Raw genomic sequence first — 27,842 nt, forward strand, 5'->3', positions numbered from 1 at the left:
GCGAACTCTGCGTGAACCGGCGAAGACAAGAACACGCAAGAGATCACGCAAGGAACGCTGGGCAGAGTGTTCTTGAAGGTGGAGGGGGACGACTCCGGGTGCTCGTCAGGAGGTGAAGGTTCACGCGCGCTAAGTATTTACTTGGTATATTTCTGTTCATGGACGGCAGAACGAAGGGCTTAGACAGGTATATGAAACTCGTACAGAAACTCGTACAGAACTCGTACAGGGCATATGAAAGGACTGCGCATGTAACCTAATGTGCAGTGGGCCAGGCGATTTTTGGGCGATAGTCCACTTCAAATATGGCCTGCCACAAGGAATCACCAAACTGTCAGTTCATTCGTGGCAACAATACCAATAGCGCCATTTTCATGTGAATATCACTTGGTTGACTGCAGAAAACCGAAGGGTCGTGAAACAAGAAATGAAGGGAACAGTTTGTAAATTTATTGTGGCATCGACCTCGTATTCTAGTAAGAACGCAGAAGACAATGCTCTTCCTAAATTTTTTAAATGTCCTAGGTTACGGCGATGAATGTAGCGAAAGTTCCTGGAGGCGTTTCTGGAAAGAGAAAACAAGAATAATACTAAAAATTCCATTTTAGGACCAGCTATTAACACCGCCATCTCGCAAGCAGAGCAATGTGAAAGAAGTTTCTTTGGGTTTCTGGGAGCATACGGCGCCTATTATATAGTGTGTGGCTTCATGCGAGCCGTAACACAATACGTTATACTATGATCTAAAAAATTAAGCATTCATTCTAGGTGATCAAAATAAAAGTAGGTACCATTGGCGCACATCACGATTTCTCGAAAGGCATACTAAACATTACAATTTAGCCATCACCGCTTCGCAATGTGCCGCTTTATGAAAATGCCAAAGCATTCATGATGTGGTCACAAATATGGTAAACTGACGACGCGATAAAACATAATATTTTCTTTCTCCCACTTTCACAGTCTATTTGGGAAAGAAGTATATAAGAGGTGCTTACACTTCTTCTTGCGGAGGAGGGTGGTGTAGTCGAAGGGAGAGCCAAGGCCATAGCCGTAGTTCAGGCCATAGGATCCGAGACCGTAGCCGAAACCGTAGTGGCCAACACCGTAGCCGAGGGTGCCGACACCGTAGCCGTAGACTGGAGCAGCGTGAGCGACGCCGTACGAAGCGACGACTGGGGCAGCGTGGGCAACGGTGGCCACAGCTGGGGCGTGGTGCACAGCGGCGTAGGTGGCGACTGGGGCGGCGTGGTAAGTGGCAACTGGGGCAGCAGCATAGGTAGCGACGGGGGTAGCGTGAGCGACAGTGGCCACAGCTGGGGCGTGGTGGACGGTGGTTACGGCTGGAGCAGCGTGGTAGGTGGACACAGTCTTAGCGACAGCTGGGGCAGCGACGGCGTAGCTGGCGACTGGGGCGTAGCTGTAGCCGAGGCCAAGACCAGAGTAGCCGATGCCATGGGCGAGGCCGTAGTTGGAGAGACCATAGCCAAATCCACCATAGCCAAAGCCACCGTAGCCAAGGCCGTAACCAAGGCCATAGCCAAGACCGTAACCACCAAAGCCGGTGTAGCCAGCAAAGACGCTGGTGGCCAGGGCCAGGACAAGGCAGGCGCGGATCTGTAAAGCCAGATTGTGAACTATGGGTTGAGAAGACGCACCGTATTTGGCCTACTTGCTATGTTTCTTCCTTCATTCAAATCACTTTATTTATGTCGTTTTCAAAGCTCGTGGTGTTCAAACGATACCCCCCCTTTTCTCAACCCAGATAAAAAAATCTGAAGGGACAGATGTACACTACCAAGCGAGGCTTCGGGAGTATCGAAGCGTACTCATAATTTTTCGTATTATGGTGATCTTGTAGGTGGACAGAAAACAACGTAGTTTGACGAAGTAGAACCTATGACAAGGGGTGAGTAAAATGAGGGTGAATGTCAACAATGTAATTTGTAATAAAAACGGTGGATTCTCTACTAGGTTACTGCTTCGTAGCGTTTTGATCTAACGTTCAACGTTGCATTATTTTAAGCGAGAATTTTCATTTTTTTTCTGTTGAAGGTTTTACATAAATATATTCGCCTCTTCTTGGCAAACTAAAGGCACGCTGACAGCGTACAAAACAAGCACACATCGCACTGCAATGTTCTATTACTTACAGAAGCCACATTCCTGGAGAGGAAAAATAGAAAACTTTAGAAAGCCGAGAAAGAAGTATAAAATTCTTTGAAACGTATTTTAAACAACTTGCTGGTTGGCCCCAGCCAGGTTTATATGAAAACAATTCCCATTATCATTTACTTTGGCGCAAAGCATTTGTGGAGGGTAGCCTCAAACTGTCAGAAGTCGCACTATTGAGCGATATGAAAACGATTTTGAATAGGATCACTTAGTTCACGCTCTACCTGTATACAGCCTGCAACGAAAAGTCGGAATAAGTATGTTTCTATCCTATAGTAACAAACACCTTCGGTATATTACAGTTATCCCGGTATTTCGAATATGAACTACCACTTGCAGACTTCAAAGCTTTTGTACGTTGCTAAAAATAATTACAACAGGGTTTCGAACTCTCATTTATGTTTAGGAAATGTTTGGTTCTGCTCGAACTATCATTTACGTTTAGGAAAGGTTTGGTTTTGCTCTAGCACATAATTTATCTTTGTGATACACTACCTAACGCGGGCCAAACTTTTAGGTCGCAACCCCCTCTAACATCGAAAGTTTTTGCGGGAGCACCAAGAAACCTACTTACCATGGTCTCTTCAGCTGCTGTTGGTCCAACTGCTGATTCTCGGACATTTCTGGCCTCCTTTTATACGAGAAATGTAGTATCGAGATGGAACGATAGGCCGAGATTGAATTCAGAGATAGCGATAGGATAGGAATAAGGAATGCCTAATTGCAGAAATTGTAGGCAATAAACTGACGATTGAGTGAACGGCGTCAGCCGCCCCTTGCATGATAACAAGGAACTATGCTCTGCGGCAAACAAGGCTTCGGCCGGGCAAAAACTGAGGAAGAGATCCACCCTGACCTTGGCACAGTTTACGTGAATGCAATCATCACTCGGGAGGCCCGACGTTTCTGACGAGAATTTAAAGGATCGTGGGGCTACTGTAAAGATTGAAGGAACGTTCTAGAGCGTGCGGCCTATGGGAAATAGTTTCCAGTACTAAATAATTTCCAGCCATTTCCAGTACTAGGCTTATTTTTGCTGCTCCTGCTGGGAGAGAGATAGGCAAACGTATTGGAAAGGTGTTAGGTTTAACCCGATGTGCACCCATGACTAGAAGTTTATACGGACCACGAAAGGAGCAATTTTGAGTTATTTCTCTGCCGCACGGCAGCCCGGAGTATTATGTGTGGTAGTTTTCATTATTTCAGTACTTATACGACATCTCGCATGCAATCCACAGTTTTTCGGGCTGCTCTAGGAGGAGAAATAACCTAAAATTGCCTCTTCCCTAGTTCGTAAAATTTTGATCGCAGCTGTACATTTTTTTTACTGGCTCATTTTTTCGTTTGAAAGAGGCTGCAGGGCATAAAGCAATTAAACAGTAACTAGAGACACCGATTAAAAACACATTTCTTTTTTCTCATACAAATATTGACACAATAGGTGTCTACGAAAGGTTGCCGACCACTCTGCCTCTTGACTACAACACGTGTCCAGCGCGATATAAACAGCGCCTATTGAATAGTGTTGTTATACTGAAACTTCAATACAAACTATATATCTAACCTTAAATCACACACAGTACACGGCCCTTTTTATTTATTTACAAATTGATTGATTGTAGGGTTTAACGCGCGGCGCAACGCAGGCGATGAGGCGCGCTGTAGTTGAGGGCTCCGGATTAATTTTGACCACCTGGGGATCTTTAATGTGCGCCGAAATCTCGAACACACGGGCGTTTTTGCTTTTCGCCTCCATCAGAAAAGCGGCCGCCGCAGCCGGGAATCGAACCCGCGACCTCGTGCTCAGCAGCGCAACGCCTTAGCCACTGAACCACCGCGGCGGGTATTTATGTACAAATACTGCAGGCCCTATTCGATCCAAAGTAGGAGTGGGTACATACATAGTACAGATACATTATATGCAACTACCGCTAACATATATTTGATTAGAATAAAAAAAAATGCTTCGCGAATCGGAACACGACAGTTATGCAGCAGTAATTAAGTATGCACACACATCAATGCAACACAATACACAAGAGTAATATGACAGTAATAAACATGTACATACAGCGATGGAATACATAAAGAAATTACGTACTACACATAAAATGAAAAACGAACGCAGGAAGCAGCTGCCTTCATTGCGGCAAAAAACAAAAACAATTATTGGTCAAAGGAAAGGTTGTTTGCAAGCTGAATGAACGATTCTGTTGAATTAGCGTTAACTACTTCTTCGGGTAATTTTCTGGGACAACACATAATTTCGAAAATCTCTACTGAACGTCCTGGGAACGCCGTACTCTTGAAAAACACCTGCGTATTTGTTCAACAAAGTAAAAAAAATCGCAAAGTCTTACTGCAGTACTTAGGTAAATACTTTGGAAAACGTGGTTTAAACTATGACGAATTAGTTTTAAGTATTTGTAGTTTTAAGTTTTAGTTGTAAGTTTGTAAGTTGTAAGTTTAGTTGTAAATTATGTTCTGTTGCTATGTTCTGGTGTGATCTGATTACCGAGACAAACCTGTATTCCCATTCTATAGCTTGCATTTGTATGATTACTTGTTGTTTTTGTGAATATTAACTAACCCCTAGAAAAATGGCCAACGGGCGCTGTAGGGATTTTGAATGAATAAATAACTAAAATAAAAGTGCGGTGGTCGTTGCTCTGTGCTTCGTATTTTCTGTGCTTTCAGGAATACATAGGGAAGCTACCGCTTGTCGCTATCTCGGAAAGTTCCCCGTGATGTGTGTAGTTTTCGGATAAGCTTCCCATGGGCATATCTTATATTTTGAATTATCGATCTGTCGAACTATTCCGCGATCCCCTTGGAGTTCAATTTATCCGGGACCGACTGCATCTCTTACCCTTTGCACGTAATGCTGGAATATAAACAGCCAATTTGTGTGTAAATTTATGGCGGGAAATTTTAAATGCGGAGCATCTTGCGCAAGCAATAGAATTGGTTTGGGTTCGTTTGCAGGATCTAGGTTCAAGATATGGCTTGGGCAGAGTGCCATGGGTCGCCACAATGGTATATTAACTATATACACGCCGCTTACTAAAGTGCATTTAAATAGTCTTGATAATTTCAGCACTCATCCTCCAGGAGAAATAAAGTCGCTGTTGCGCAGATTCACTGCTGTGCCTGGCCTGGAGAGCACTATGTGGGCTCCTTACCTTAAATGCCAGCGCTGCGAGGGCGGAAAATGTGCTGCAAAAATAATACAAACAATGAGCACATTAAACGCATAGGTGGCAATCTTCTATGTACAGTTCAGCGCAAAAACAGACAGGGACTAGAAAAGACACAACACAGGGGCGCTCTTGTGTTGTGTCTTTTCTTGTACCGGTCTATTGTTGTGCAGAACTGTTGTTAATTGAATACCAACAAGGCCAGTCAATTTCGCAACTAAATAACATGGCAATCCACGTAAAGCGAAGTTTTATTGGGGCATACCCGGGTTGAAATAGACTTTCACGGGTCATTTTTCGAGTTGCATTTTGTTTGATGTAATGTCCGATTTTTCGTGGCGGTGAGCAGGGGAGAATGCGTCAAGAAATACAAAACGTAATGGGAACCGTTCAAGGGCGCGATCTCCCTTGCCGTGACGACACCAGCTTTGAGCGAAGAGACCGCACTACACAAATAATGTTGGGCTTCTTCATGCACCCGCTCCCCCTTCTTGATTACTTCCCCGGTGTACCTATTTGGAGCGGACCGGGCACACCAATTTCATCTTGTGTAACTTTGCCGGGAGCCCACACAGCACTATGCGCAATTCCGCTGCTCTACGGAAGTAAAGGTTGTACGGAAGTGAGTAAGTACGGAAGGTTGTACGGAAGTAAAGGAAGTGGTTTGGCCGGGCATATCTAGAGGAAATTAGGGGTACTGTTAAGCTCATTGTACTGGGTGCAGATGAGTGGGTATGAGTTTGGAGGAATGCGGTAGAGGTAGAGCTATATAAATTGGCGTTAGTTTGAAGTCAGCGTCAGATCCTGGTGTCTCGGCAGGTAGGCAAGTGTAGGGGACAGAATAGGTGCATCGGATTATCAGTAGTGGCAAAGGATAGATGTCAGTGTAGATATGGGAGGGGAACTTTTAAAACGGTTCAACAGTTTTGTTGTCGGCCTCTCTTTTTCACTCGGCTAGACGGGAGCGAAATCCGTGCTTAGAAATTATTATATGGTTGAAAAACTAAAAATGCGTTGGCTATTTTTTGGAATACTAAAGCGCTAAGTTGGGCGAGTTGGTTACTGTATACTAAGAAATTCATCATACTAGCGAACATTAGGACAGGGACACAGCTAAAGAGAATACGAAACACCCTCTAGCATGTGTTTCTTCTAGCGTGTGTTTCGTCTTCTCTTTAGCTGTGTCCCTGTCTTAATGTTCGCTAGTATGATGAATTCCTTAGCGTGTTTGGAACTCATGCTCCTTGAAGCATATAAAGCACTGCAACATATTTGGACTAAAGGAAACAATTGTGCAGTTGGATTCTTCTTGTCTTATCTTCAGGTTGATTGTAATAGGTGGAAATGATAAAACGGTTTGCACGGTGCTTTGCCTTCAACTTGCGCTATTGTAGGTTACAGCTGCTCCAGGATAGCTCTATGTACCAATAATAAAAGTTTTTAGAAGTTGATTTTCCTCATATTCTCATCAAATAAAAAGAAATGACTACGTATTTTTGCAGGACCATTATGATTGCCGGCAAGTGATGGATAAATTACCCGTATCCTATCAATCTAGCCCTTTAGAAAACACAACATGTGTTAAATATCCGGTACCTAATTAAGCCAGAACTGTTGACTCATGTTATGTCGTAACGTGTTCACATTAGGCTCATTGTAACGGTCATTATAGCGTTTTTACAATCGAAGCTGATCGAGGTGACACCCTTAGATTTCTGGGGCGGTATTCCAGAAGGCCTGAGTTCCGCCTTCTACCGAGTTTCCAGCTGCCTAGGTTGTGAATGTAGGGATAGTGGAGCATTCGATACACCAGGAGCGAAACCGGCGGAATCGCGCGCGGGACACCTGGCATATTCAGCGCGCTGTACCGGGGCGCTTACGTTGATGAAGTACGCCTTGTGCTATCTTCTGCGTGTAGCCCCACATGAAATCGCATTGCAGTTCTCATTCTCCAGTGAAAAACTCAACCTGGCTGTTGGCCACGCCCATTGCGGGGCAGTCCATTTTCCTCGGTGTTCGGTTCTTCCCCTGAATTATGTTGGCTGCGTGGCCTGAGGGAAGTCCCAGTGCAGCTCTGCGCAAGCACAAACCAAGTAATCAAAGAGGTCCACTGTAGCAAACGGAACGAACCATGCTACCGACCATCAAATATGGCTTTTCTTTACGGCTCGCTTGAGTGTGCATGGCGGGCGTTTATCAGAAATCGTACCTCGTCAAGAGCGTTTTTGAGCATTGGCGAGTGCATTTCAGATGTGGAAGCTGTGTCATTTGTTATCGACCATGTTTCCCCGGTGCATTAAGAGTGCTCCCGTGGGAAAATCGTGTCGTCTTGGCCTTGCTCTTGGCTCGTACAATAGTGAACTTCAGTTCGGACCGAACACCCCCGCGACTGAGGCAACATTGCCTGAAGGTGCCCTGGGGACTTCATTTTTGTTTTGTGCTAAGTTCTTGTCGCTGCTAGCGGGCATCAAGTGACGACTTCTTGGCTACGACGCTACGCTCACACAAAGTGGATGCCATGGGTGGGTGTGGCTTCGGTTATTACGTTGCGCTAACAAATAGGCAGGATGTGTTTGACGTTAGGACTCGGAGGAAACTCGGGCATGGTTTTTCATGGCCGAGTTGAACTCGGGACGCCTGTGGTGGGCGGTTCGGCGGCGTAGTTTATTTTTATGGTCGGCGTAGCAGGTATATTTGTACCCCGATTGGTCTTTTAAAGGGACACTGAAGTAAATTTGTCAAGCTCCCGTTTTTGCTTGCACTGCGTAGACTGGCTCAAATTAGCACACTTTTCATCGTTTATCCGGTTGACAAATCGGTAATTATTTTGCAAAGCGCGAAAGAAGAAAAACTACCATGCGCGGTTTGCGGCGGCCGCACCAACTAAAGCTGTGACGTTAGGAGGAGCGGGCACCGTGATTGGACGATGCCCAAGGTGAGCAACCAAACAAGTTTCGGTTTCGGTTTCGGTTCCGTAAAACACAACCGGTGGCGTTGTTGGATGGGCATTCTCAATAACTCAGTAATCATTGTATCGCACTTCTGCCATGTTGTCAGCTGTAAAAATGCATAAAGATAAGCCTCCTAGGACGGCTTGGAATCGTAGCATTCACTAGCCGAGGCCTACGCAGTGCATGGACGCCCTCCGCGTACCCGCAGACGCCCAAATGTCATGCGCTTTTCCCCCATTATTGGAGCTTGCCTCACTCATGCCTGTACCGTAAAAAGCGTGTTCGCACCAGGCCAAGGGTCTGTTCATTCTGGCCTGTGCCCACTGCGCGCAAGCAGTCGGTGCTTATGGCAACAGCACGCCAACGAGAACTCGCTAGCGCGCCAGTGCCAGCCTGCGCGCGTTCTGTGAACTAGTTCGTAGAGCCGTGAACGTTGCGCGCCCGAAAAAGGTGAACTCAATGTAGAAAACATCGGCAGAAAACAAATAAGTCAACTTACAAAAAAAAAAAAAAAAACGCACGTACCCGCGGCGACTCGAACCGTGACTTGCAAAACACTTGCGGCGACATACCTAGCGCCCCAGACCACTCGGCCACGGAACGGGCTCCGGCGACCTTCGTAATATAAGGTATATATTGTACAACAAGTTTACACTTTTATTTAGTTTTGGCATTTCAAGCAGCTTAGGTAACTATTTGTTGTATTGCGCTCGTGCAGTACGCGTCCCCCGAGTTTCCACAATAGCTCACGTCTAGCAATTGCATTTCGTAGACGGAAAAGCGTTCGCAGATGCGTAGTCGTGCTGATGACCGCTGTGCTTGTTCGCCCAGCGCAAAAAAGTGCTTCCCGCACCCTATTTTTACGCTGTACAGTAAAAATATCAGTTGATTTTATTTCCTGAGTACCTTTATTGACTTCGCTGACTCTTCTCCCGCCTTCAAGAGACCTTATATTTTCTTACTGGCGTACCGTACAGTCAGCGAAGCGTCGCATGTGCGCTTGGGCAGCGCTTGTGTGAAGCGACCTTGACTTGGAGCTAGATACGGAGTACAAATTAACGAAAAAAAGAAAGGCACATTCTTCCATTCACAAACGTGTTGCGGCTTCGTTTCAACTGATCGAGCGAATTGCCATGACCCGTTGGCGGCCGGCGGACTAAACGTCGGGCCGACTGACTCGGTCGCGGAAGGTCGGCGAGCCGTGCAGTAGCGCAGCCAATTGCCAGCTCCTCTCCTGCTGACGTCACACGAAAACGCCGCAGAAAATGGGCGAGCATAAAGAGAGGAGGACAGCATTTTCGAATTAATTTTTCTACTAAATAAAATCGCGTAAACGCGCCCAGAGTGGTCGTAACATGGCCTGGGGACTCCGGACTACAATTTGCGCAAGTAATCCCGCAATGTTTACATATCACTTCAGTGTCCCTTTAAGCAAAGGAGGAATGTCGAGCCCGTTTTTATCTCGAAAAGTGTTGTGCATTGGTTGTTCAGTCGTCTGGTGACTGACCCCCTTTGCGATGACTTATAGGCGGCTTTCGCTCCATATCCCCGTGTCTGGAATGGATATAATCCTGCCGTGCTCTTCCACATGGTTGATGCCGGTACGGCGCATACCCTGATAGCTTGATGGCCTGTTGCATCTGTTCATTATCCTCCCTAAAATACAATCAACGGCGCGTGCCTCCTCTCTAAAATGTTTCCCTCGTAGTAAGCGTCAAGCACGCTATTTGACGCCCTAAGCTTCGTTTTGAGCACCACGTGACTCAAAATATGCGTGGTTTTTTTCCGTATACGCGCGAAGCGAATCGGAAAAACACACATTCGCTTTCTTGTACGCGTGATGCAAGATCGCATGCGTGTAAAGCGAAAAAATCACGCTAACAAAAGTCTCGCGCCAGCAATCGCACCTTTCTTAATCACGCATATACATACCCTAATACACATCCACAATGGAGCCGTCGGGCGCGATGCGGCATGTTGCTGCAACTTGCGCTTCTTTTTTCTGTTTTGTCATGCGAAGGGATGGAAAGGTGGTGCTCGCTTCAGCGGTTTGGTGGGAAAACGGACTTAAAGGAACCATGAAGACAAAATACAAGTTGGGTTTATTAGAAAGACTGCTTAGTCCCGATAACAATGATACCAATATAATCGCAATCTTGGAACAAATAGCGGAGATATTAAAGAAAACGTGTGAAGCAGTCGCGACCCACTAGCCAATTTCCCGCAACTTTTCTATGACGTCACAGAACCTTGTTTGTGCGATTGGCGGCCGCTTAACTGACCTGTCGCGACGACACATGACTGGACGTCTGTAATGGGGCCTGTAGTTCCATTTGACCCTATCACTTCAATGCTAACGTGTAGTTAACGGACTGAAAATTATGTTTTATTGTTGGCCCGTATGACGTCATTCTTGCTCATAATACGTCATTGTGGCGCAAGATTTGAATGTTTTTAAATACTTTTGCTTTTTTTCGTTATAAAAACATCTTTTGTGGCTGCAATGGAGCTGAGTGAGATACTGAATCCTAGTTCTTTCAAATTAAACAAAGTTGTATTTTCTCTTCATGGCTCCTTTAAAGCCGTTGGAGGAATCGACAGAAGCAGGCGATATGTGTGTCGCGTCTTCCTGCCATTCAAGTGTGTACTGTGCGGAGTGCGCGCTTTCTTGTGCTAAAAAGTGGCGAAGAAGGAACAACCTGATTAGTAAGTTGATATCGACAGGCCCGTGTAGTAGGTGCGAGAACACCCAGTGTCCACTGCGGGGAATTTTCATGCGACGGGACGTCGTTTCTACGAACTCCACTTTCCCGGCCGGGCGGCATTCTTACAGTGGGCAGTCAGCTGTCATGCACGGTCGCTTGGAATATTCAGGTAAGCAAATTATTTCCTAATGTCTTTGCTCATAATATATTGTCGAACTAATTTCTGAATAACGACGTTTTTAGTGTATTGTGTAGATTTACCTATCGACTTCGAAACTTCGCATTAGTGTCAAGCCTAGTTCTTCGTGTAACTTCTGGTTGACACGGGTCATGTGGTCGACCGGGGAAGCTAAGAAAAAAGAAGGAAGGATTGTGTTTGTAGTTGTTGTGGCTGTGATTCGTTTCTCTCGTTCGCCGTCCGGTTTCCGTCGGTCTCGGCGTCTCTCGCTCGGGATCTTTGGCTCGTTGGCGTTCAACTTTGTGGCCCCGCTCGCACGTCGGTGGCCGTTCTAGGGCGAGGGGAGAGAGAGAGAGAGAGAAAAGACTTTATTGGGCCCAAATGAGAAGACTGGTATTGTTTCTTCTTTCTTGCATTGGCTCACCCGACCCCAAGGGAGTCAGAGACGTCCCTTGCTATTCGGACTAGGGCCACCGTCGGTGAAAGAGCGAGCCTGCCCTCTGCGTCCTGCAAAGAACACCTCGAAAACGACGAAAACTATCGTATACCTCAAATTCACACAGTCGACGCGCACATTACGAAGCGTTGAAAATTGTGTCCCGTTCTACAAAACCACCACTGAAGGCTACAATAAAAATGTGCGCGTTTGTTCTGCACATCGCGGCAGAAGTTTGCGTGTTGTATGATAGTGCGAACGCATCAGTATGTAAGTATTATACTGAAGCCTCTTTTCAACTTTGCCAGGTTTCAACAGGGGACGTCGTTTGCCGGTGCACTGTATGAGACGACGTGATGCAGCTGGTAGGCGGCAGAACCCTGCGAACTTGTCAAGTTGCAACTGGACACGCCACTGGAAAAAGCCTTGTTGCAGGGGTAGAGCAGCAGGGGTAGAGGGAGAAAGAAAAGACAAACAAAGAAAGAAAGCTTTTCGATAGAGAAACAAAAAAGAAAAAAAAACAGAGAAAGAGGAGAGAGACTACCCCCTCAAAGAAGAAACAACAACAACAACAACCAAAGAAAAGAAAAGAAGAAGAAACCGGCGCCAGACATGTCCAATTCAAGACACGGGTAATCTATTTCAATGTCACAACTATAACAGCTCGAGCAGGACAGTGTTGAAGCTAGTGACAAGTAAAACGCTAAATCTTGGGGCAATACGAACTCGAGGTGACAAACACTACCAGAAGAAAAAGAAAAGTACATTCTAAAGGCATCGATGTTCACTGATACAGTGATGCGCATTACTAGAGGATTAAATTACAAATTCGGTTTTGGCGTTGTGGGAGTACAAGATATGAAACGACATGAGCATCAAAGAAGCAGAGAAGTCAAAGGGTTTGTGCGCTAAGGAAACGCATTACAATCTTCAGGCAGGTATGAAAAAAAGAAGTGTTGGCGGTTGTTAAGGCGTGTCGCTACAGAAAGCAGTACGTACGTAGAGCTGATAAGGATGTGGATGTGACGTCTATACTGTTTAAGTGAAGTGTATTCAGGAAGGTAGGAAGGGTAAAGCTTATTATGTGAGTACCGTGGTTTGTTCTTGGGCAGGGTACGTGCCAGAATTTCGGTGGCGGTGTGTTGTAGGGTAAGACGTTTGCTTTCAGATTTTACATTGAAGCGATAAAGTTGTTCCATTTTTTTTATTTGCGATACGCAGACAATAATCGGTAGTTTAGCAGATGATGTGCATTAAGCAGGAATAGGTCCCGGAATAATGGCTCAAATTGTGGCGGAACCTACTCGGCTTCGAATTAAATTAAGGGTTTCTATATACCCAGACTTTTGTGGAGACTTAGCGGGACCAAATCGTACACGAGTTATCCATAAATTTGAAGTATTGAATTTGGAAGTAACGACATTTCACTGTATAGCTGGCCTATATGGAGCCATGTGTAAGGTCCACTTATGAGTTAGCGGCCAGGTGCCCGGGCTGCGCGTGAGAACGCGCCGCTCTGTCTGGCGACGTAGCACTGCCGACACTGCGCTGCAGCCACCGCTAATTCGTCGCGGCGTGCGCGGGAGACGGATTGTCTGGCCCTTCGCATTCCTCAAGGATAATCCCCCATTGAGAGGGCAGACGGCGGCGCCGGATTCCAGGAACGCCTGCCGGACCTGCTGGGATTACCGGCGTCTCCATTGTTGTCGCGCCCTGGTCAGCATGACGCACTGTCGCCGTCTTTCGTTTTTCGCCCCGCGGGGTCGCTCGAACTTGCTCGTCTACGAGCGTGCCGTTGACCCGAAGGTGGCGGCGCCTCAATGAATATTCCGTGGCGTGCTGAGTGACAGCTGTCTACATGTATTTGGGCACGCCCATACGCGTGTACGAACGCTACAGGGGCGTTCCCGAGAGAGTGTGATCTCGAGGTTATATAAGACCCAACTTGGCCGTTGGAAATCGTTCTGGTCTGAGCGCTGAGCTGGCAGTTCCCGGCGAGACAAGGAGTCTCGACCGTTAGCGCTAGGTTGGGATTTGTGAGCCCCCTAGTCGAGGTTAAGATCGCGTCGGAGGTTAAGGGTGCAGCGCCGCACCGGGCAACTAGACGGATCTTGCGGCGAGACAGGGTCTCGGCCGTTGTTTCTCGAGCGGTTTGTGTACGCTCCGAGAATAGGAAGAGTTAGACGGAGTTGAGGAGCTCGAGTGATTTGTGCGCACTCGGAGCTAGCGTCTAGCTGAAGTTTGCAGTTTTTCTTTTATTATTCATGTAACCAGTTTTCCCACTGTAAATAGCTGCATATAAACCATTCGTCTCATTTAATCAACCCCAACGCCTTGAGTTCGTCAATTGGACCGCCGCCTCCAAGAACTTCAACACCATCACCCAGCCAGCCTCCTGCCAAATCAACCGGAGCCCGGGCGATTGGGTTCCTGATCGACACCGGACTTCGGGGAAACGATCTTCACTGGCGCAGCCGACAGGATTTGGCAGAAGAAACCACCAGGCCACAACCACGGGCAGCAAGCGGACGCAAGCCCGCCTTCATCGGCAGCAGCCGAGCTCCGCGCGGAGTGGAGCGGCAGAGCCAAGCCAGCGCCCGGAGCCAGCGACGCGGCAGCCGACCACCGAATGTGCGGGTGAGTGGGATTTCTTGCGCTTCGTTGTGGCGGTGTAGGCTGAGTCTGGGGTTGCATGGTAGTCACGCGGAGCATGCAGACGAACATGGCGGAAGGAGACGGAAATCGTCAAACACATGAGGCGCCACCTCAAGGGGGAACGGCGGCAGGAGGGGTGGTCCAAGTGGAGTCTGAAACAATAATCCTTAAACGAATGGAGTTGGAGTTTCAGGAGCGAGAGAGAAAAGAAGCGCGCCAGGCGGAGGAAAGAGCGCGAGAGGCGGCGGAGCGAGAGAGAAAAGAAGCGCGCGAGGCGGAGGAAAGAGCGCGAGAGGCGGCGGAGCGAGAGAGAAGAGAGGCGCGAGAATCGGAAGAACGCATGCAAAAACTGAAGCTCGAATCCGATGAGCGGCTGCGAAGGTTGGAGCTGGAGACGAGGGCGGGCACGCAAACCCCTACGGGCTCGGTCTCAGACGAGGGTAGACGGCCGGGCTTAGACCCGGTCACTCAGTGCGCAAAGGTCCCGAAAGGGCTTAAGCTGCCGTGCGATGCGGACATTCCGTTGTGGTTCGACGAAGTTGAAAGGTTGTTCGTGACGTACGGGGTGCCGGAGTCGAGTCGGGTCCATTTAGTGGTACCGGCGTTGTCGGAACGGGTGAGGTACATGTTACGTGGACTCGGGGACAGTGAGTGCAATGACTACGAAGCGGTAAAAAAGGCCGTGCTGCAGGAGCTTAGGCTAAGCCCCGCAGAATACCTAGACCGATTTGCAAAGGCAGCGAAACGTAACGACGAAACCTGGTCGCAATTTGCCTCCCGCGTCGGCACCCAGTTTGACTACTACCTGAAATCGAGGAAGGTCGAAACAAAAGAGGAGGTAGTGGCCCTCATGGTGGCCGATAGAATGAAGAACAGTTTGAGCGCTGAGGGACTGGAGTACGTTCGCCTGCGCGAAGCAGAGACGTGGCTGAAGCCGCCAGAGATAGCTAACGTGCTGCAAACCTTCGAGCAGGCCAAGGGGAGAGGCTCCGCTGTTGGGCGCAGAGATCAAGTGCCCCCGCGCAATACCAACAGTGGCAAGCGAATGTGGATTTGTAGCGTCTGTAAGGGAGAGGGCCAACACTTCCGGCTGTGCCCGAAAATTGCTGAGAAGCCAGGAAACCCAGGGCGAAGCGCGCACGTGCAGAGGGTGATAGTAGAGGACGCAAGTGCAGTGCAGGCTCAGGATGCCGGCTTCACGAGCGGGGGGCAGCGAATTCTCGTGGCCGAGGTAAATGCGCTCGGAAGCATTGATGAGCTGAGAAAGTCTAGACTACAGCACGTGGAACTCGACTGTGCAGGCAAGACAGTTACCGCGACGATCGATACGGGAAGCGAAGTTACGGTGGTACGAGAAAGTCTAGTCCCGCAGGACGCTATGCAGCCATCGGGCACCATCAGGCTAGTTCCAGCATTTGGCGAGTCGGTTAGCGCGAGAGTGGTCAGCCTGCCTGTGAGTTTGAGGCAGGCCGTGTCGGTGGTCGGGAGCCCCAAGGTGCAGCTAATCTGTGCTGTCACCAACAATCTCGCCGAGGGACTAGACTGTTTGCTTTCGAGAGAGGATTGGGAGCTGCTGACGAAATGTCACCCCAACCGGGAGGCGAACAGCACGGCTGAAACTTTCGCCTCCTCAAGAGGGGACTGCGAGGTCGGCACCGGGGCGATCTCGGAACCGGCGGCTGCCGTGTGTGAGATTACGGGAGAGACGGCACCCGAAGCTCCGGCCGAGGAGATTGATGAGGCAGGCGAAGTTGAGGGCCCACGGGCAAGGCTACTGGCGTCTCAGCTGACTGATGACAGCCTAAAGAAAGCTTGGGCCGACGCGAAAAGAGGGAAAGCGGGCATGTTTGTCTCTGACGGGTTGCTGTTTCATAGGGACACTATAGCCGGCGCGAAGGTAACGCAACTTGTGCTGCCCTCAGAGAGACGCGCGGAGGTACTTTTGCTGGCCCACGAGTCACTATGGGGAGGCCATTTAGGCCCCAAAAAGACGAAGGCTAGGATAAAATATAGCTTTTTCTGGCCCGGCCTAGAGGCAGACGTATCCCATCACTGCCAAACATGTCATGGCTGCCAAATCCGGGCAGATAGACGGCTCAGCGACCGGGTCCCTATTGTTCCCCTAACAAGGCCCGACCACCCATTCCAGGTAGTAAACGTGGACATCATCGGTCCCCTGGACGTACCGTCGGGTCGGGGCCACAAGTATGCGCTTTGTCTGGTCGACCTCTGCACACGCTGGCCCGAAGTCGTGTGCTTGCGGTCACTTACGGCGAAAGCAACTTGCGAGGCTCTCCTGACAATATTCAGCAGGACTGGCATCCCTGAGTTAATATGCTCTGACCAGGGTACTAACTTCACGTCCCAACTGACACAAAGCTTTTTGGAAAGGTTGGGCTGCGCGCCACGCTTCTCGACACCGGAACACCCGGAGAGCAATGGCACGGTGGAGCGTTGGAATAGGGTACTTAAGAACATGCTGTTCCACGTCATCGAGAAGGATCCAAGGAACTGGGATAGACTAGTACCGTTCGTGTTGTGGGCCTACCGAGAGGTCCCGCACGACACTACCGGAGTCGCCCCGTTTCGCATGCTATATGGCAGGAACCCCACAGGACCGCTTGCGATCCTCCAGCACAGTTGGACAGGGGAACTGCCCGTACCGGGCACATTAAAAGAGGAGCCAGCGAAATACCTACGGCAGCTGCGCGAGCAGCTAGAAGTAGCGGCGGAAGTGGCGGGGCTCACGGCGAGCGCGCGCCAGGGCAGCTACGCACAGGCGTACAATAGGACCGCGCGTAACAAAACGTTCAGCGTGGGCGAACAGGTCCTTTTGTTCGACACGGAGGGTAAACGTAAGACGGCCCCGAGATGGTTGGGCCCATTCACGGTTGTTGCACAGGAGAGGCAGCATTCATACCGTCTCGACATGGGGGAAAAGAGAACTTCGGTGGTGCACGCGAACCGCCTGCGGCCTTACTACTGTCGCGTCAGTCACGTGGGGGTAGTGTTCGATGAAGATAGCGAGTTTGGGTACGTAGAGTGCGCCCCGCGCTTTATGCCGCCGTGTCGAAGTGCCCTCCCCTTACCGATCGAGAAGTTGTCACACTTAAGCGAGCGAGAGGGCTCCGAAATTGCAAGCGTATTTGCAAAACACGCCGACCTGTTCGATGGAACGCCAGGACTCGCCGCGGTGGGGCAACACCGAATCGAGCTGCAGGGAAGTTATGAGCCAAAGAGGGCTTTTCCTTACCGTGTTCCGGAGCTGCTCAGGAAAGAAGTCACCCACCAGGTAGACGAACTGTTAGAATTGGGCCTCGTTTACCCCGTGGAAAGTGAGCATGCTCACCCGGTCGTTTGCGTCGGAAAGAAAGATGGGTCGTGGAGAATGTGTATTGACTACCGCAGGCTAAATGCCATGACTCGCGCCGATGCATTTCCTATGACTCCACCGCAGGAGCTGATCCTGAAAGTGGGTCACTCGAGGTTTATCACAGTCATAGACTTGCGGAGGGGCTACTGGCAGGTGCCGGTAGCGCCGGAGAGCCAGCACCTAACCGCCTTCGTCACGCACGACGGGCAGTACGCGTGGCGCGTCATGCCGTTTGGTCTCAGAAATGCGGCAGCAACATTTCAGAGGATGATGAACACGTTGCTCGCCAAACACCGGTCCTACGCCACGGCCTATCTGGATGACATTGCCGTCTTCTCCTCTTCATGGCAGGAACACCTTAGGCACGTGGACACTATCCTCGGCTTGTTGACGGACGCAAGGTTAAAGGCGAGCGTTGAGAAGTGCCAGGTAGCTCAGGGCCACATTAAGTACCTCGGCCACGTAGTGGGCAGCGGAACGCACGGTCCTGATCCGGAAAAGCTGGCCGCAATCAGAGGTCTCGTACAACCAAAGACTAAGAAGGAGCTTCGAAGCCTCCTTGGCCTTTGCGGATATTACAGAGAGTACGTCAACAACTACGCGGAGGTAGCTGAGCCGCTAACGTCCCTGACAAAGCGGGGTGTACCGAACCCGATTCCTTGGAGTAGCAAGGCCGAGCGGGCGTTCGAGCAGCTAAAGGAGTCCCTTTGCTCAGCCGCGGCGCTAAACACCCCTGACCCGAACCAGCCTTATTGGCTGTTTACTGACGCGTCTGAGGTGGGAGCCGGGGCATGTCTGGCGCAGATGGGGAAAGAGGGCCGCGAGAAGCCCATCGCTTTTGCCAGCCACCGTTTCACTCCAACCCAAACCCGCTGGTCAACCATCGAGCGCGAGGCGTTTGCCATCATTTGGGCATTGAAAAAGTTTGATTATTGGGTTTTTGGGGCAGAAGTCAATGTCGTGTCTGACCATAATCCTCTGTCTTACCTGACGACCTGTACGCCTCATGGGGCTAAATTGTCAAGGTGGGCATTAGCCTTGCAACGCTACAACGTTGTGGTTTCTCACAGGAAGGGAGCAAACAACGCGAACGCGGACGCTCTGTCGCGCCTTCACAATGTTGCTTGGGGGGGCCACCATTGAATTGCCTCCCAGCCTTAACACCGCCACGACGGACGTGAACGTTCCCGTTCACCCGTCCTTTTTCGTTGGTGGTGTGTCTGTGTGTGTGTGCCGCGGTTGTGCGCGACGAGATGCCTGAGTGCTCGATCCGTGCACCGAATTGATCGACCCGCGCACCGAACTGAACTTTCTGTGCACCGCAAGTGAGCGAAAACGCAGCTGAACATTCTTGAAGGAACGTTATCATGCTACGCCGTCACGGAGAACATTTGCGCGCGTGCGCATAGTGGCAATGCAAACTTTCTTAACGTTTTATTTTTGTTGACTGCAAAGTTGCCCGTGTTCTTAACCAGTTCTTATTCCTTTTGTTCTTGTTGTCGAGTGCCGGAATTATTGTGCGTGTTTGCAGTTATAGCGCGCATCAGTGTTTTAGGTTGAGTTGTCTCGTTGTTCGTGGCGTTTACGCGCTCCGGAGACACGACCCCATTTCTTTTTACTCGCACTTAGTGTTGTTAGCATTTTTTTTTCCTTGTGTTTCCGGTTTGCTAGAGTATTCCGGCCCTGTTGACGGCTAGTGAATAGGTTGTGTTTGTAGATTAGGGGAGACAGAGTTCGGATCAGCTGAACTGCAGAAATAGCAGGGGGCTCATTCGTGGTTTTACCCAGCTCCTTCCACGTGTTTTTTTTTTTTTATGCCGCTGTTATTGCGGAAGGAGAGATGAAACGAGTGGCCCTTTTAAATTCTTTTCGGATTGACTGAACCAAGAGGCCCAGTAACCCTCTTAAAGGGGGGAGTTGTAAGGTCCACTTATGAGTTAGCGGCCAGGTGCCCGGGCTGCGCGTGAGAACGCGCCGCTCTGTCTGGCGACGTAGCACTGCCGACACTGCGCTGCAGCCACCGCTAATTCGTCGCGGCGTGCGCGGGAGACGGATTGTCTGGCCCTTCGCATTCCTCAAGGATAATCCCCCATTGAGAGGGCAGACGGCGGCGCCGGATTCCAGGAACGCCTGCCGGACCTGCTGGGATTACCGGCGTCTCCATTGTTGTCGCGCCCTGGTCAGCATGACGCACTGTCGCCGTCTTTCGTTTTTCGCCCCGCGGGGTCGCTCGAACTTGCTCGTCTACGAGCGTGCCGTTGACCCGAAGGTGGCGGCGCCTCAATGAATATTCCGTGGCGTGCTGAGTGACAGCTGTCTACATGTATTTGGGCACGCCCATACGCGTGTACGAACGCTACAGGGGCGTTCCCGAGAGAGTGTGATCTCGAGGTTATATAAGACCCAACTTCGCCGTTGGAAATCGTTCTGGTCTGAGCGCTGAGCTGGCAGTTCCCGGCGAGACAAGGAGTCTCGACCGTTAACGCTAGGTTGGGATTTGTGAGCCCCCTAGTCGAGGTTAAGATCGCGTCGGAGGTTAAGGGTGCAGCGCCGCACCGGGCAACTAGACGGATCTTGCGGCGAGACAGGGTCTCGGCCGTTGTTTGTCGAGCGGTTTGTGTACGCTCCGAGAATAGGAAGAGTTAGACGGAGTTGAGGAGCTCGAGTGATTTGTGCGCACTCGGAGCTAGCGTCTAGCTGAAGTTTGCAGTTTTTCTTTTATTATTCATGTAACCAGTTTTCCCACTGTAAATAGCTGCATATAAACCATTCGTCTCATTTAATCAACCCCAACGCCTTGAGTTCGTCAATTGGACCGCCGCCTCCAAGAACTTCAACACCATCACCCAGCCAGCCTCCTGCCAAATCAACCGGAGCCCGGGCGATTGGGTTCCTGATCGACACCGGACTTCGGTTGATTTGGCAGGAGGCTGGCTGGGTGATGGTGTTGAAGTTCTTGGAGGCGGCGGTCCAATTGACGAACTCAAGGCGTTGGGGTTGATTAAATGAGACGAATGGTTTATATGCAGCTATTTACAGTGGGAAAACTGGTTACATGAATAATAAAAGAAAAACTGCAAACTTCAGCTAGACGCTAGCTCCGAGTGCGCACAAATCACTCGAGCTCCTCAACTCCGTCTAACTCTTCCTATTCTCGGAGCGTACACAAACCGCTCGAGAAACAACGGCCGAGACCCTGTCTCGCCGCAAGATCCGTCTAGTTGCCCGGTGCGGCGCTGCACCCTTAACCTCCGACGCGATCTTAACCTCGACTAGGGGGCTCACAAATCCCAACCTAGCGCTAACGGTCGAGACTCCTTGTCTCGCCGGGAACTGCCAGCTCAGCGCTCAGACCAGAACGATTTCCAACGGCCAAGTTGGGTCTTATATAACCTCGAGATCACACTCTCTCGGGAACGCCCCTGTAGCGTTCGTACACGCGTATGGGCGTGCCCAAATACATGTAGACAGCTGTCACTCAGCACGCCACGGAATATTCATTGAGGCGCCGCCACCTTCGGGTCAACGGCACGCTCGTAGACGAGCAAGTTCGAGCGACCCCGCGGGGCGAAAAACGAAAGACGGCGACAGTGCGTCATGCTGACCAGGGCGCGACAACAATGGAGACGCCGGTAATCCCAGCAGGTCCGGCAGGCGTTCCTGGAATCCGGCGCCGCCGTCTGCCCTCTCAATGGGGGATTATCCTTGAGGAATGCGAAGGGCCAGACAATCCGTCTCCCGCGCACGCCGCGACGAATTAGCGGTGGCTGCAGCGCAGTGTCGGCAGTGCTACGTCGCCAGACAGAGCGGCGCGTTCTCACGCGCAGCCCGGGCACCTGGCCGCTAACTCATAAGTGGACCTTACACCATGGGACTCTAGTAAAAAAACGAAAGCTGTCCTGATTCGCTACGAGTCTTCTGGGTGGATGAACGGTCGTAGTTGATGACATCAGAGTTTCTATGTTATGCAGTGATTGATGATCCAGGAACGTTTAACATGGAGTTGGACATTTACTGATATTTCTAATGCCGGCAGAGCACTGCATTTGTTTTCCACTTAGCGTGACTTGGCGGCAAGCAGGAGATGCCCGGCACAAGGCGGATTGTTTCTTCGACATTTTGCCAATGATTGCGGGAATAATGTTCGGTGCATCAGTTGTGTTTTGCAAGCACTCTAACGAACCATATTTTTGTTGATTATGTTTCTCATAGCGCGTGAAAATCAGACGATGGGGAGTTTAAGGTCCACTCAAGAGGTCAGAGGCCAGGCGCCCCAGCCTGGCGCGTGGAAGGATAACTCCCCGCCGCTCGGTCTAGCGGCAAAGCACTGCCGGTACTTCGCGGCGGCCGTCGCCAATTTGGCTTGTCTTAACAGAGGAATGCCGCAAAAATAATCCCCGTTAAGAATGCAGGCGGCTCCGCCAAGTACCGAGTATTAGCCCCAGATACATGAGCCCCGTTTACATTGACCCGACGAGGGCGCGTTGAGTTGAAATAAACATGTTTTTTGAACTCGACACACTCATTTATTAGCAGACGGGTTAGTTCCGAGAGCTGTCGCGGCGAGTCCAGTCGACCCGGAGGCAGGGGGTGGGTTGGCTGCTTCGTCGGGCTGAGTCGACGGGCTGCGGGGAGCAGAATACCGTATTTGCGCGGTTGTAACGCACCCCCCATCGTAACGCGCGGGTAAGATCGCGAAGGAAAATTCGAAAAAAAAATTGACACTGACGGTACTGCGCCGATGAAAAAGACATGACACCACGTACCTGGAAGAGGGAGATTTTGTTTGGCGTACGCAGCTGTGGAAGCAAAAAATGCTTGTGCTTCAGAAGATTGCTCATCGAGCTCCTGCTGAAAATAGTTATACCGAGGAGCATTGAAACCATTTGCGATTTCAAGTGTTTTGATCTTCATAATTCTAGGTGTTACGGGCTAATTTCAGAAGCACAAAAAAATGTGCAACAGTTGACCAAGGTACGTGGCATGCCATTGAGGAATTATTGCGCCAAAAGTCATTCACGTGGGGTTGACGGATTGTTTTTATTGGATTGAGTTGGATTTTGGGGGGACTTCGTGTCCGCCGCATGGCAAGGTTGCTGGCCGCTTTAAAGCCTATTTCGGTTTTGAGCCCGGTTATAATGCGCACACAAATATTTAGGCTACCTTTTAGCAAAAAAGGGTGGGCATTAGAAATGTGCAAATACGTAACTATTTTTCCGGGAGCCCTCCGCTCCCCTCAACTTCATTCTTTGTCCGGGGTTCATATAAACTCGGGAGGGGTCGAGGAAGCTGAACCCGCCAGTCAACTTGACCCTTTTTCGTCGAGTCCATGTATCCGGGGCTATGGACTCGCCGAGAAAAGGTCGAGTCGACTGGCGGGTTCAGCTACCTCGACCCCTCCCGCGTTTGTATGAACCCTGGCCAAAAAATCGAGGTGAGGGGAGCGGAGGGGTCCCAGAAAAGGAGTTACCGTATTTTCACGATTCCAACGCGCACCCTCTTTTGCTAAAAGGTAGCCTTAAAGGAGAACTGAGACCAAAATTTTGAGGCTAAAAATAATATAATTGGCTTCAGTAGCTTGTACAGATGCCTCACAGACATTTTTTTCAGCGATCCGAGGCCGGAATCACATCGAAAATCGAATTTGATTGTCCCGGCCGCGAGCTTCCACAAATCGGCAGCACTAGCGAAATCGCTTTCAGCGTGAAGAAACATTGGCCGGCGTGTCTGGCTGGTTCAGGGTGAAGTCGTATAGTCGTTTTCGGAACCGGAAACGATATCCTGCGCTGCTGCTGTCGGTGGTCTTAGTTTGAGCAGGAGACCTGGGTGTACCTCTGTGAGCAATGCTTGTAAACTTTGCGCACATTGCGTGTTCGAAGTCTTTACTCTTCAGTTCGTGGCCGGCGCATGGTGTTCCTTTGTACCGGTGCCGAAAACTGCGCGGTGTCTTACCTGAGCGGCCTGTGCACGTAGCCGAGCTCGCGAAAGTTGTGCCAGTTGTGCTATGGCAAGCTCGCGGAATGCGAAGTACTGCTCAGTGGAAGACTGTCCAAGCAAATCGACGACGACGCCAAGATACATTATTTTCGACGCGACGACATGCAGCGCGAAACCTGAACTGAGTTCATGCGCGGCGGCGGCCACAAAAACTGTCGCTCAAGCCAGCGGGCTCGGCGTTGCTCGGGTCAGCTCAGCTTGGGTGTTGGGGACTTTAGGCTTAGTATCGGAGCGAATATTTGATCGCCGCTATCGGTACAACTGCGAATTAGCATCCCTCACACAATTTTCAACCACACTATCATCCCCTTTTTCGCAGGTGCGAACTTTATTTTGGCGATAATTGCCCTTTGAGCGATCGGTGACCAATACGGCCAAGACATCTGCCGTGGTCTGTTTTGATTCTGCCGCGCAGGTGGCGCCATATTTCGGCCGCTCACCGCAACGCGGTGCCGGCAGTGCTGGGTCGGAGCGCCGAACCTCCGATGCCGGTCAGCGTAGGTTTACCATCGCGGCAAATACTTGATCGCCGCTTTTGAATTCCGCGCTCATAACAACCCTTAGCACAATTTTTCCCCACACTAACATCTACTTTCTCGCATGTGGAACTTCTTTTCCGCGATCAGATTGATTGGAAGAGTGGCGACAAGCTGTTGCTATCACGGTCTGCGCCGGTGCGAGCCCCAGCGATATTAAAAAATTACACCATCTCCCCGAAGAGAATATGTGGTGATGCAAAGCATCTCGGAGTTCCCCAATCCCCAGTCGCACGCGCGGCAGCTTTCGCGGCGCGGTCACGTTGACGAGCAGCATCCGGATCCGCTTGGCGGCGCTGGCGTTTCGAAGCGGCTTCTCATTGGCGAACCGCATCCGGATCCGCTTGGCGACGTTGGCGTGCCGAATCGGCTTCGCTTTCTCGCAGTGTGGGATCCGCTGCTCGACGCTGGCGTTTCGAAGCGGCTTCACTTTCGCCAGTTCGCTGACAGAATTGTTGGCGTCCATTCAGTTCATCGGACATGCAGCAACAGAGGGAGCGGCGCGCGGAGAGGAGGAGAGGAGAGGAGGAGCAGCGCGCGCGCTATTGCACAGCTGGTGGGGAGAGGGAGAGAGGAAGAGCAGGGCGCACGCTATCGCACAGCTGGCGTACGGACGCCGACGGACGGTCATAGCCCCGAGCAAGAGATGTTTTACATATAAAAACGGACGACTGCGAAGACGTCGGCGGCCTAATCGCCTGGCCAACTAAAGTTGTTCTGTCCGTCTGTCTCTCGGCTGGCATCGACTCATCGCAGTATGATGATTAACACGACGTGTAGACTGCGCGGGTGAGTGCGGACCATGTGCAATCGTAGCAGACGATGCGGAAAACGTCCCTGACGTCACAGAAACCGTGATGTCAAACTCTGCGTCGTGCATTTGAACGGCTGTTTGGAGCCCGACGACCGAATTTGAGACTGATTGGAATAAATGCGTTATAATTAATTCTGCGCTTGCGGCTGACCACTTTTGGTTCGATTTTTGTAATTACTGGACCACTAGGTATCTTTTAAAGCATAAAAACCGAAAGGGACAAATTTAGTGTCAGTACTCCTTTAATTATTGTGTGCTCGTTACAATCGGGCTCAAAACCTAAATAGGCTTTAAAGCGGCCGGCAGCATTGCCATGCGGAACGGACATGGAGTCCCCGCAAAATGTAAGCCAATCAAATAAATGCAATGAGTCAACACCACGTCAGTAACTTTCGGCGCACTAATTCCTCAATGACATATCGCATACCTTGGTGAACTGTTGCACATTTTTTTGTGCTGCTGCAATTAGCCCGTGGTGCTTAGAATTATGAAGGTCAAGGCACTTGAAACCGCAAATAGATTCAGTGTTTACAGCTATAACTTTATTTCCAGCAGGAGCTGGATAAGCAATCTTATGCAGCACAATCATTTTTCGCTTCCACAGCTGCATACGCCAAATAAAATCTTCCTCCTCGAAGTGCGTGGTGTCATGTCTTTTCCATCTGCGCAGTACCGTCAGTGTCAAATTATTTTTTTTTTGAATTTTTGTGGACGGATTTACCTGCACGTCACGTTTGGGGGCGCGTTAGAACCGCGCAAGTGCAGTATGCTGCTCCCTACTGCCCGCCGACTCAATCCGACGAGTGAGCCTACCCACCCCCTGCCTCCGAGTCGACTATACTCGCCGGGACTGCTGTCCGACCCAACCCGTCCGCTTATGCATGGGGGGTTAAGTAAAAAAAACCTGTTTATTTCGACTCAACGCGCCCTCGTAGGGTCAATGTAAACGGGGCTATTATTGACGTAGCGAACAACGAAGGGGTAATTATCGTTGTCTGACCGCATGGCAGCGGCGGCTTTTCAGCAAGATCGCATCGTCACGCACCACCGTCGGAATGGCTACCTTTCGGCAGACGCCGCTTTTAAATGCAGAGCATTTCAGTAACTCACGATGTCACCTGCGTTGTCCCGTCGTAGTTCGCACCGTCGTTGTCCGCACCCCTCCCCCTACACTATATAAAAGAAAATACTATCCGGCGCCTGGTTTCGATCCCTCGACCCTGCGGGCGGAACGCAATGTACATGGTGCTCTACCCACTGCGCCACAAAGCCGACACAGAATGGAAGGCTACGAACGCGCCTTATATCCTTGACTCATTGAAATTACTGCTGACGAGCGCTCTCTCGTCAGCAGTTGCCACAAGTGCAACAACATTAACGTAACGCAAACTACTTAACGTCGTGCGCTCCGGAAATACTCTGCATTTGATCGTGCCCCTCGCGAGGGGGATGTTTCACTGCGTCGCCAAGCGAACAGTTTGCCACGCTTTAGTTTCAGTTCTTTCTTTGCTGGGGTGCCGATGAGCGGCGCCACCTCCTCGCACTTCGCCGAGGGGGGATCCGCGGCGGGGGCGAGAGATGGCGCTGGCGTCTCCGTGGCCGCGTCTGCGGCCTCCGCGGGCACCGGCACCGGCGCGGAGTCATCGCCCTTTTGAACTCCTCCCTTCTGAGGCATGTGTACTCCCCGCCCCGTGGTTGCTCGCCCGCGCACCGGCTTTTGACCCGAAGGTGGCGGCGCCTTACCGAATATTCGAGAAATGGCTGAGTGACAGCTGTCTACGTGAATTTGGGCCTTTCCTGACACGTGTATGAAAGCTAGAGGGGCGTTGCCGAGAGAGAGTAATATTGAGGTGTTATAAGGCCGAATGTTGGCCGTTAAACAGCGTTCTTGTCTGAGCTCTCAGCTAGCCAGTTCCCGGCGAGAGAAGGAGTCTCGACCGCTTAAGCTAGGTTGGGATTTGTGAGCCCCCTAAGCGAGAGGTAGACTGGAGGATCGTGGCGGATGTTTAGGGTGCAGCAGTGTACCGGGCAACTAGACGGGTCCTGCGGCGAAAACAGAAACCCGGCCGTCATTTCTCGTGCGGTTTGTGACTTGAAGCTCGAGTGACTTGTACGCAATTGGAGCTATAGCGTTTAACTGCAGTTTGAAGTATTTCCCTTATTATTACTCATCTTCACCTTGAAGGGGGAAGCGCTCACACAACAGGGGTGAAAGTAGAAAAAACAGGGACTACACGGCGCTAACTCCTTTTTCCTAGTTCCGTCCCTGTTGTGTGAGCGCTTCCACCTTCAAGATGACCAGCTACCAACTACCCCAATTGTCCGGTTCTACTATATTACTCATGTACTCAGTTATTCTAATGAAAATAGTTGTAATCATTTCTTCATTTCCCTTCATCAAATCCAAACACCTCGAGTTCGTCAATTCGACTGCCATCTCCGAGATCTTACCAGCGCCCTGCGAGCCTCCTGCCAAATCAACCGGAGCCCGGGCGATTGGGTTCCTGGTGGGCACCGGACTTCGGAGAAACGAACAGCATCTTCAGTCTTGATTGGGAGAGAGGACTAACGCCTATTTGTTATTTGCATTAGATGAAAACACCAAACATACTTCATTCTGCGACGTATCCCACTTTTAAACATACAGTTTACAACTGCGACTATTATTTCCAATCTTCCTCTAAGCGCATTTTTTAGAGGAACTCGAACTACGTGTATGGCTCCCAGAATTGGTTGCTGTGTAATTTCTCTGGTTGAATGCGCAAAAATGAGACGTATGGAATTTGATTAAATATACGTTTTTTATTCAAGATGTTAGCGAGCTA

The 27,842-nt window shown here is 50.3% G+C and overlaps 2 protein-coding genes across 2 annotated transcripts in view; one reads left to right on the forward strand and one right to left on the reverse strand.

Annotated features, from left to right (window-relative positions):
- Positions 1 to 428: 428 nt before the first annotated feature.
- LOC144146548 (uncharacterized) overlaps positions 429 to 27,842 on the reverse strand; it is a 32,090-nt gene continuing 4,676 nt past the window's right edge. The window contains exons 3-6 of the mRNA XM_077678491.1: positions 7,341 to 7,423; positions 2,750 to 2,806; positions 999 to 1,617; positions 429 to 565 (exon numbers count right to left, since the gene is read on the reverse strand). Coding sequence (XP_077534617.1) covers positions 564 to 565; positions 999 to 1,617; positions 2,750 to 2,806; positions 7,341 to 7,423 — 761 coding nt within the window. The 3' untranslated portion in view covers positions 429 to 563. The remainder of the gene's footprint in view (positions 566 to 998; positions 1,618 to 2,749; positions 2,807 to 7,340; positions 7,424 to 27,842) is intronic.
- LOC144147046 (uncharacterized) lies at positions 13,100 to 18,869 on the forward strand. Its single transcript, XM_077679075.1, has 3 exons — positions 13,100 to 14,483; positions 14,610 to 16,743; positions 18,172 to 18,869. The coding sequence occupies exons 1-3, from the start codon at positions 14,335 to 14,337 to the stop codon at positions 18,811 to 18,813; spliced, it is 2,925 nt and encodes a 974-aa protein (XP_077535201.1). The 5' UTR covers positions 13,100 to 14,334; the 3' UTR covers positions 18,814 to 18,869.

This window comes from Haemaphysalis longicornis, unplaced genomic scaffold (genome assembly GCF_048455015.1).
Source record: "Haemaphysalis longicornis isolate Haplotype H1 unplaced genomic scaffold, Haemaphysalis longicornis Haplotype H1 scaffold_7, whole genome shotgun sequence".
In the NCBI taxonomy this organism is placed as follows: Eukaryota; Metazoa; Arthropoda; class Arachnida; order Ixodida; family Ixodidae; genus Haemaphysalis; species Haemaphysalis longicornis.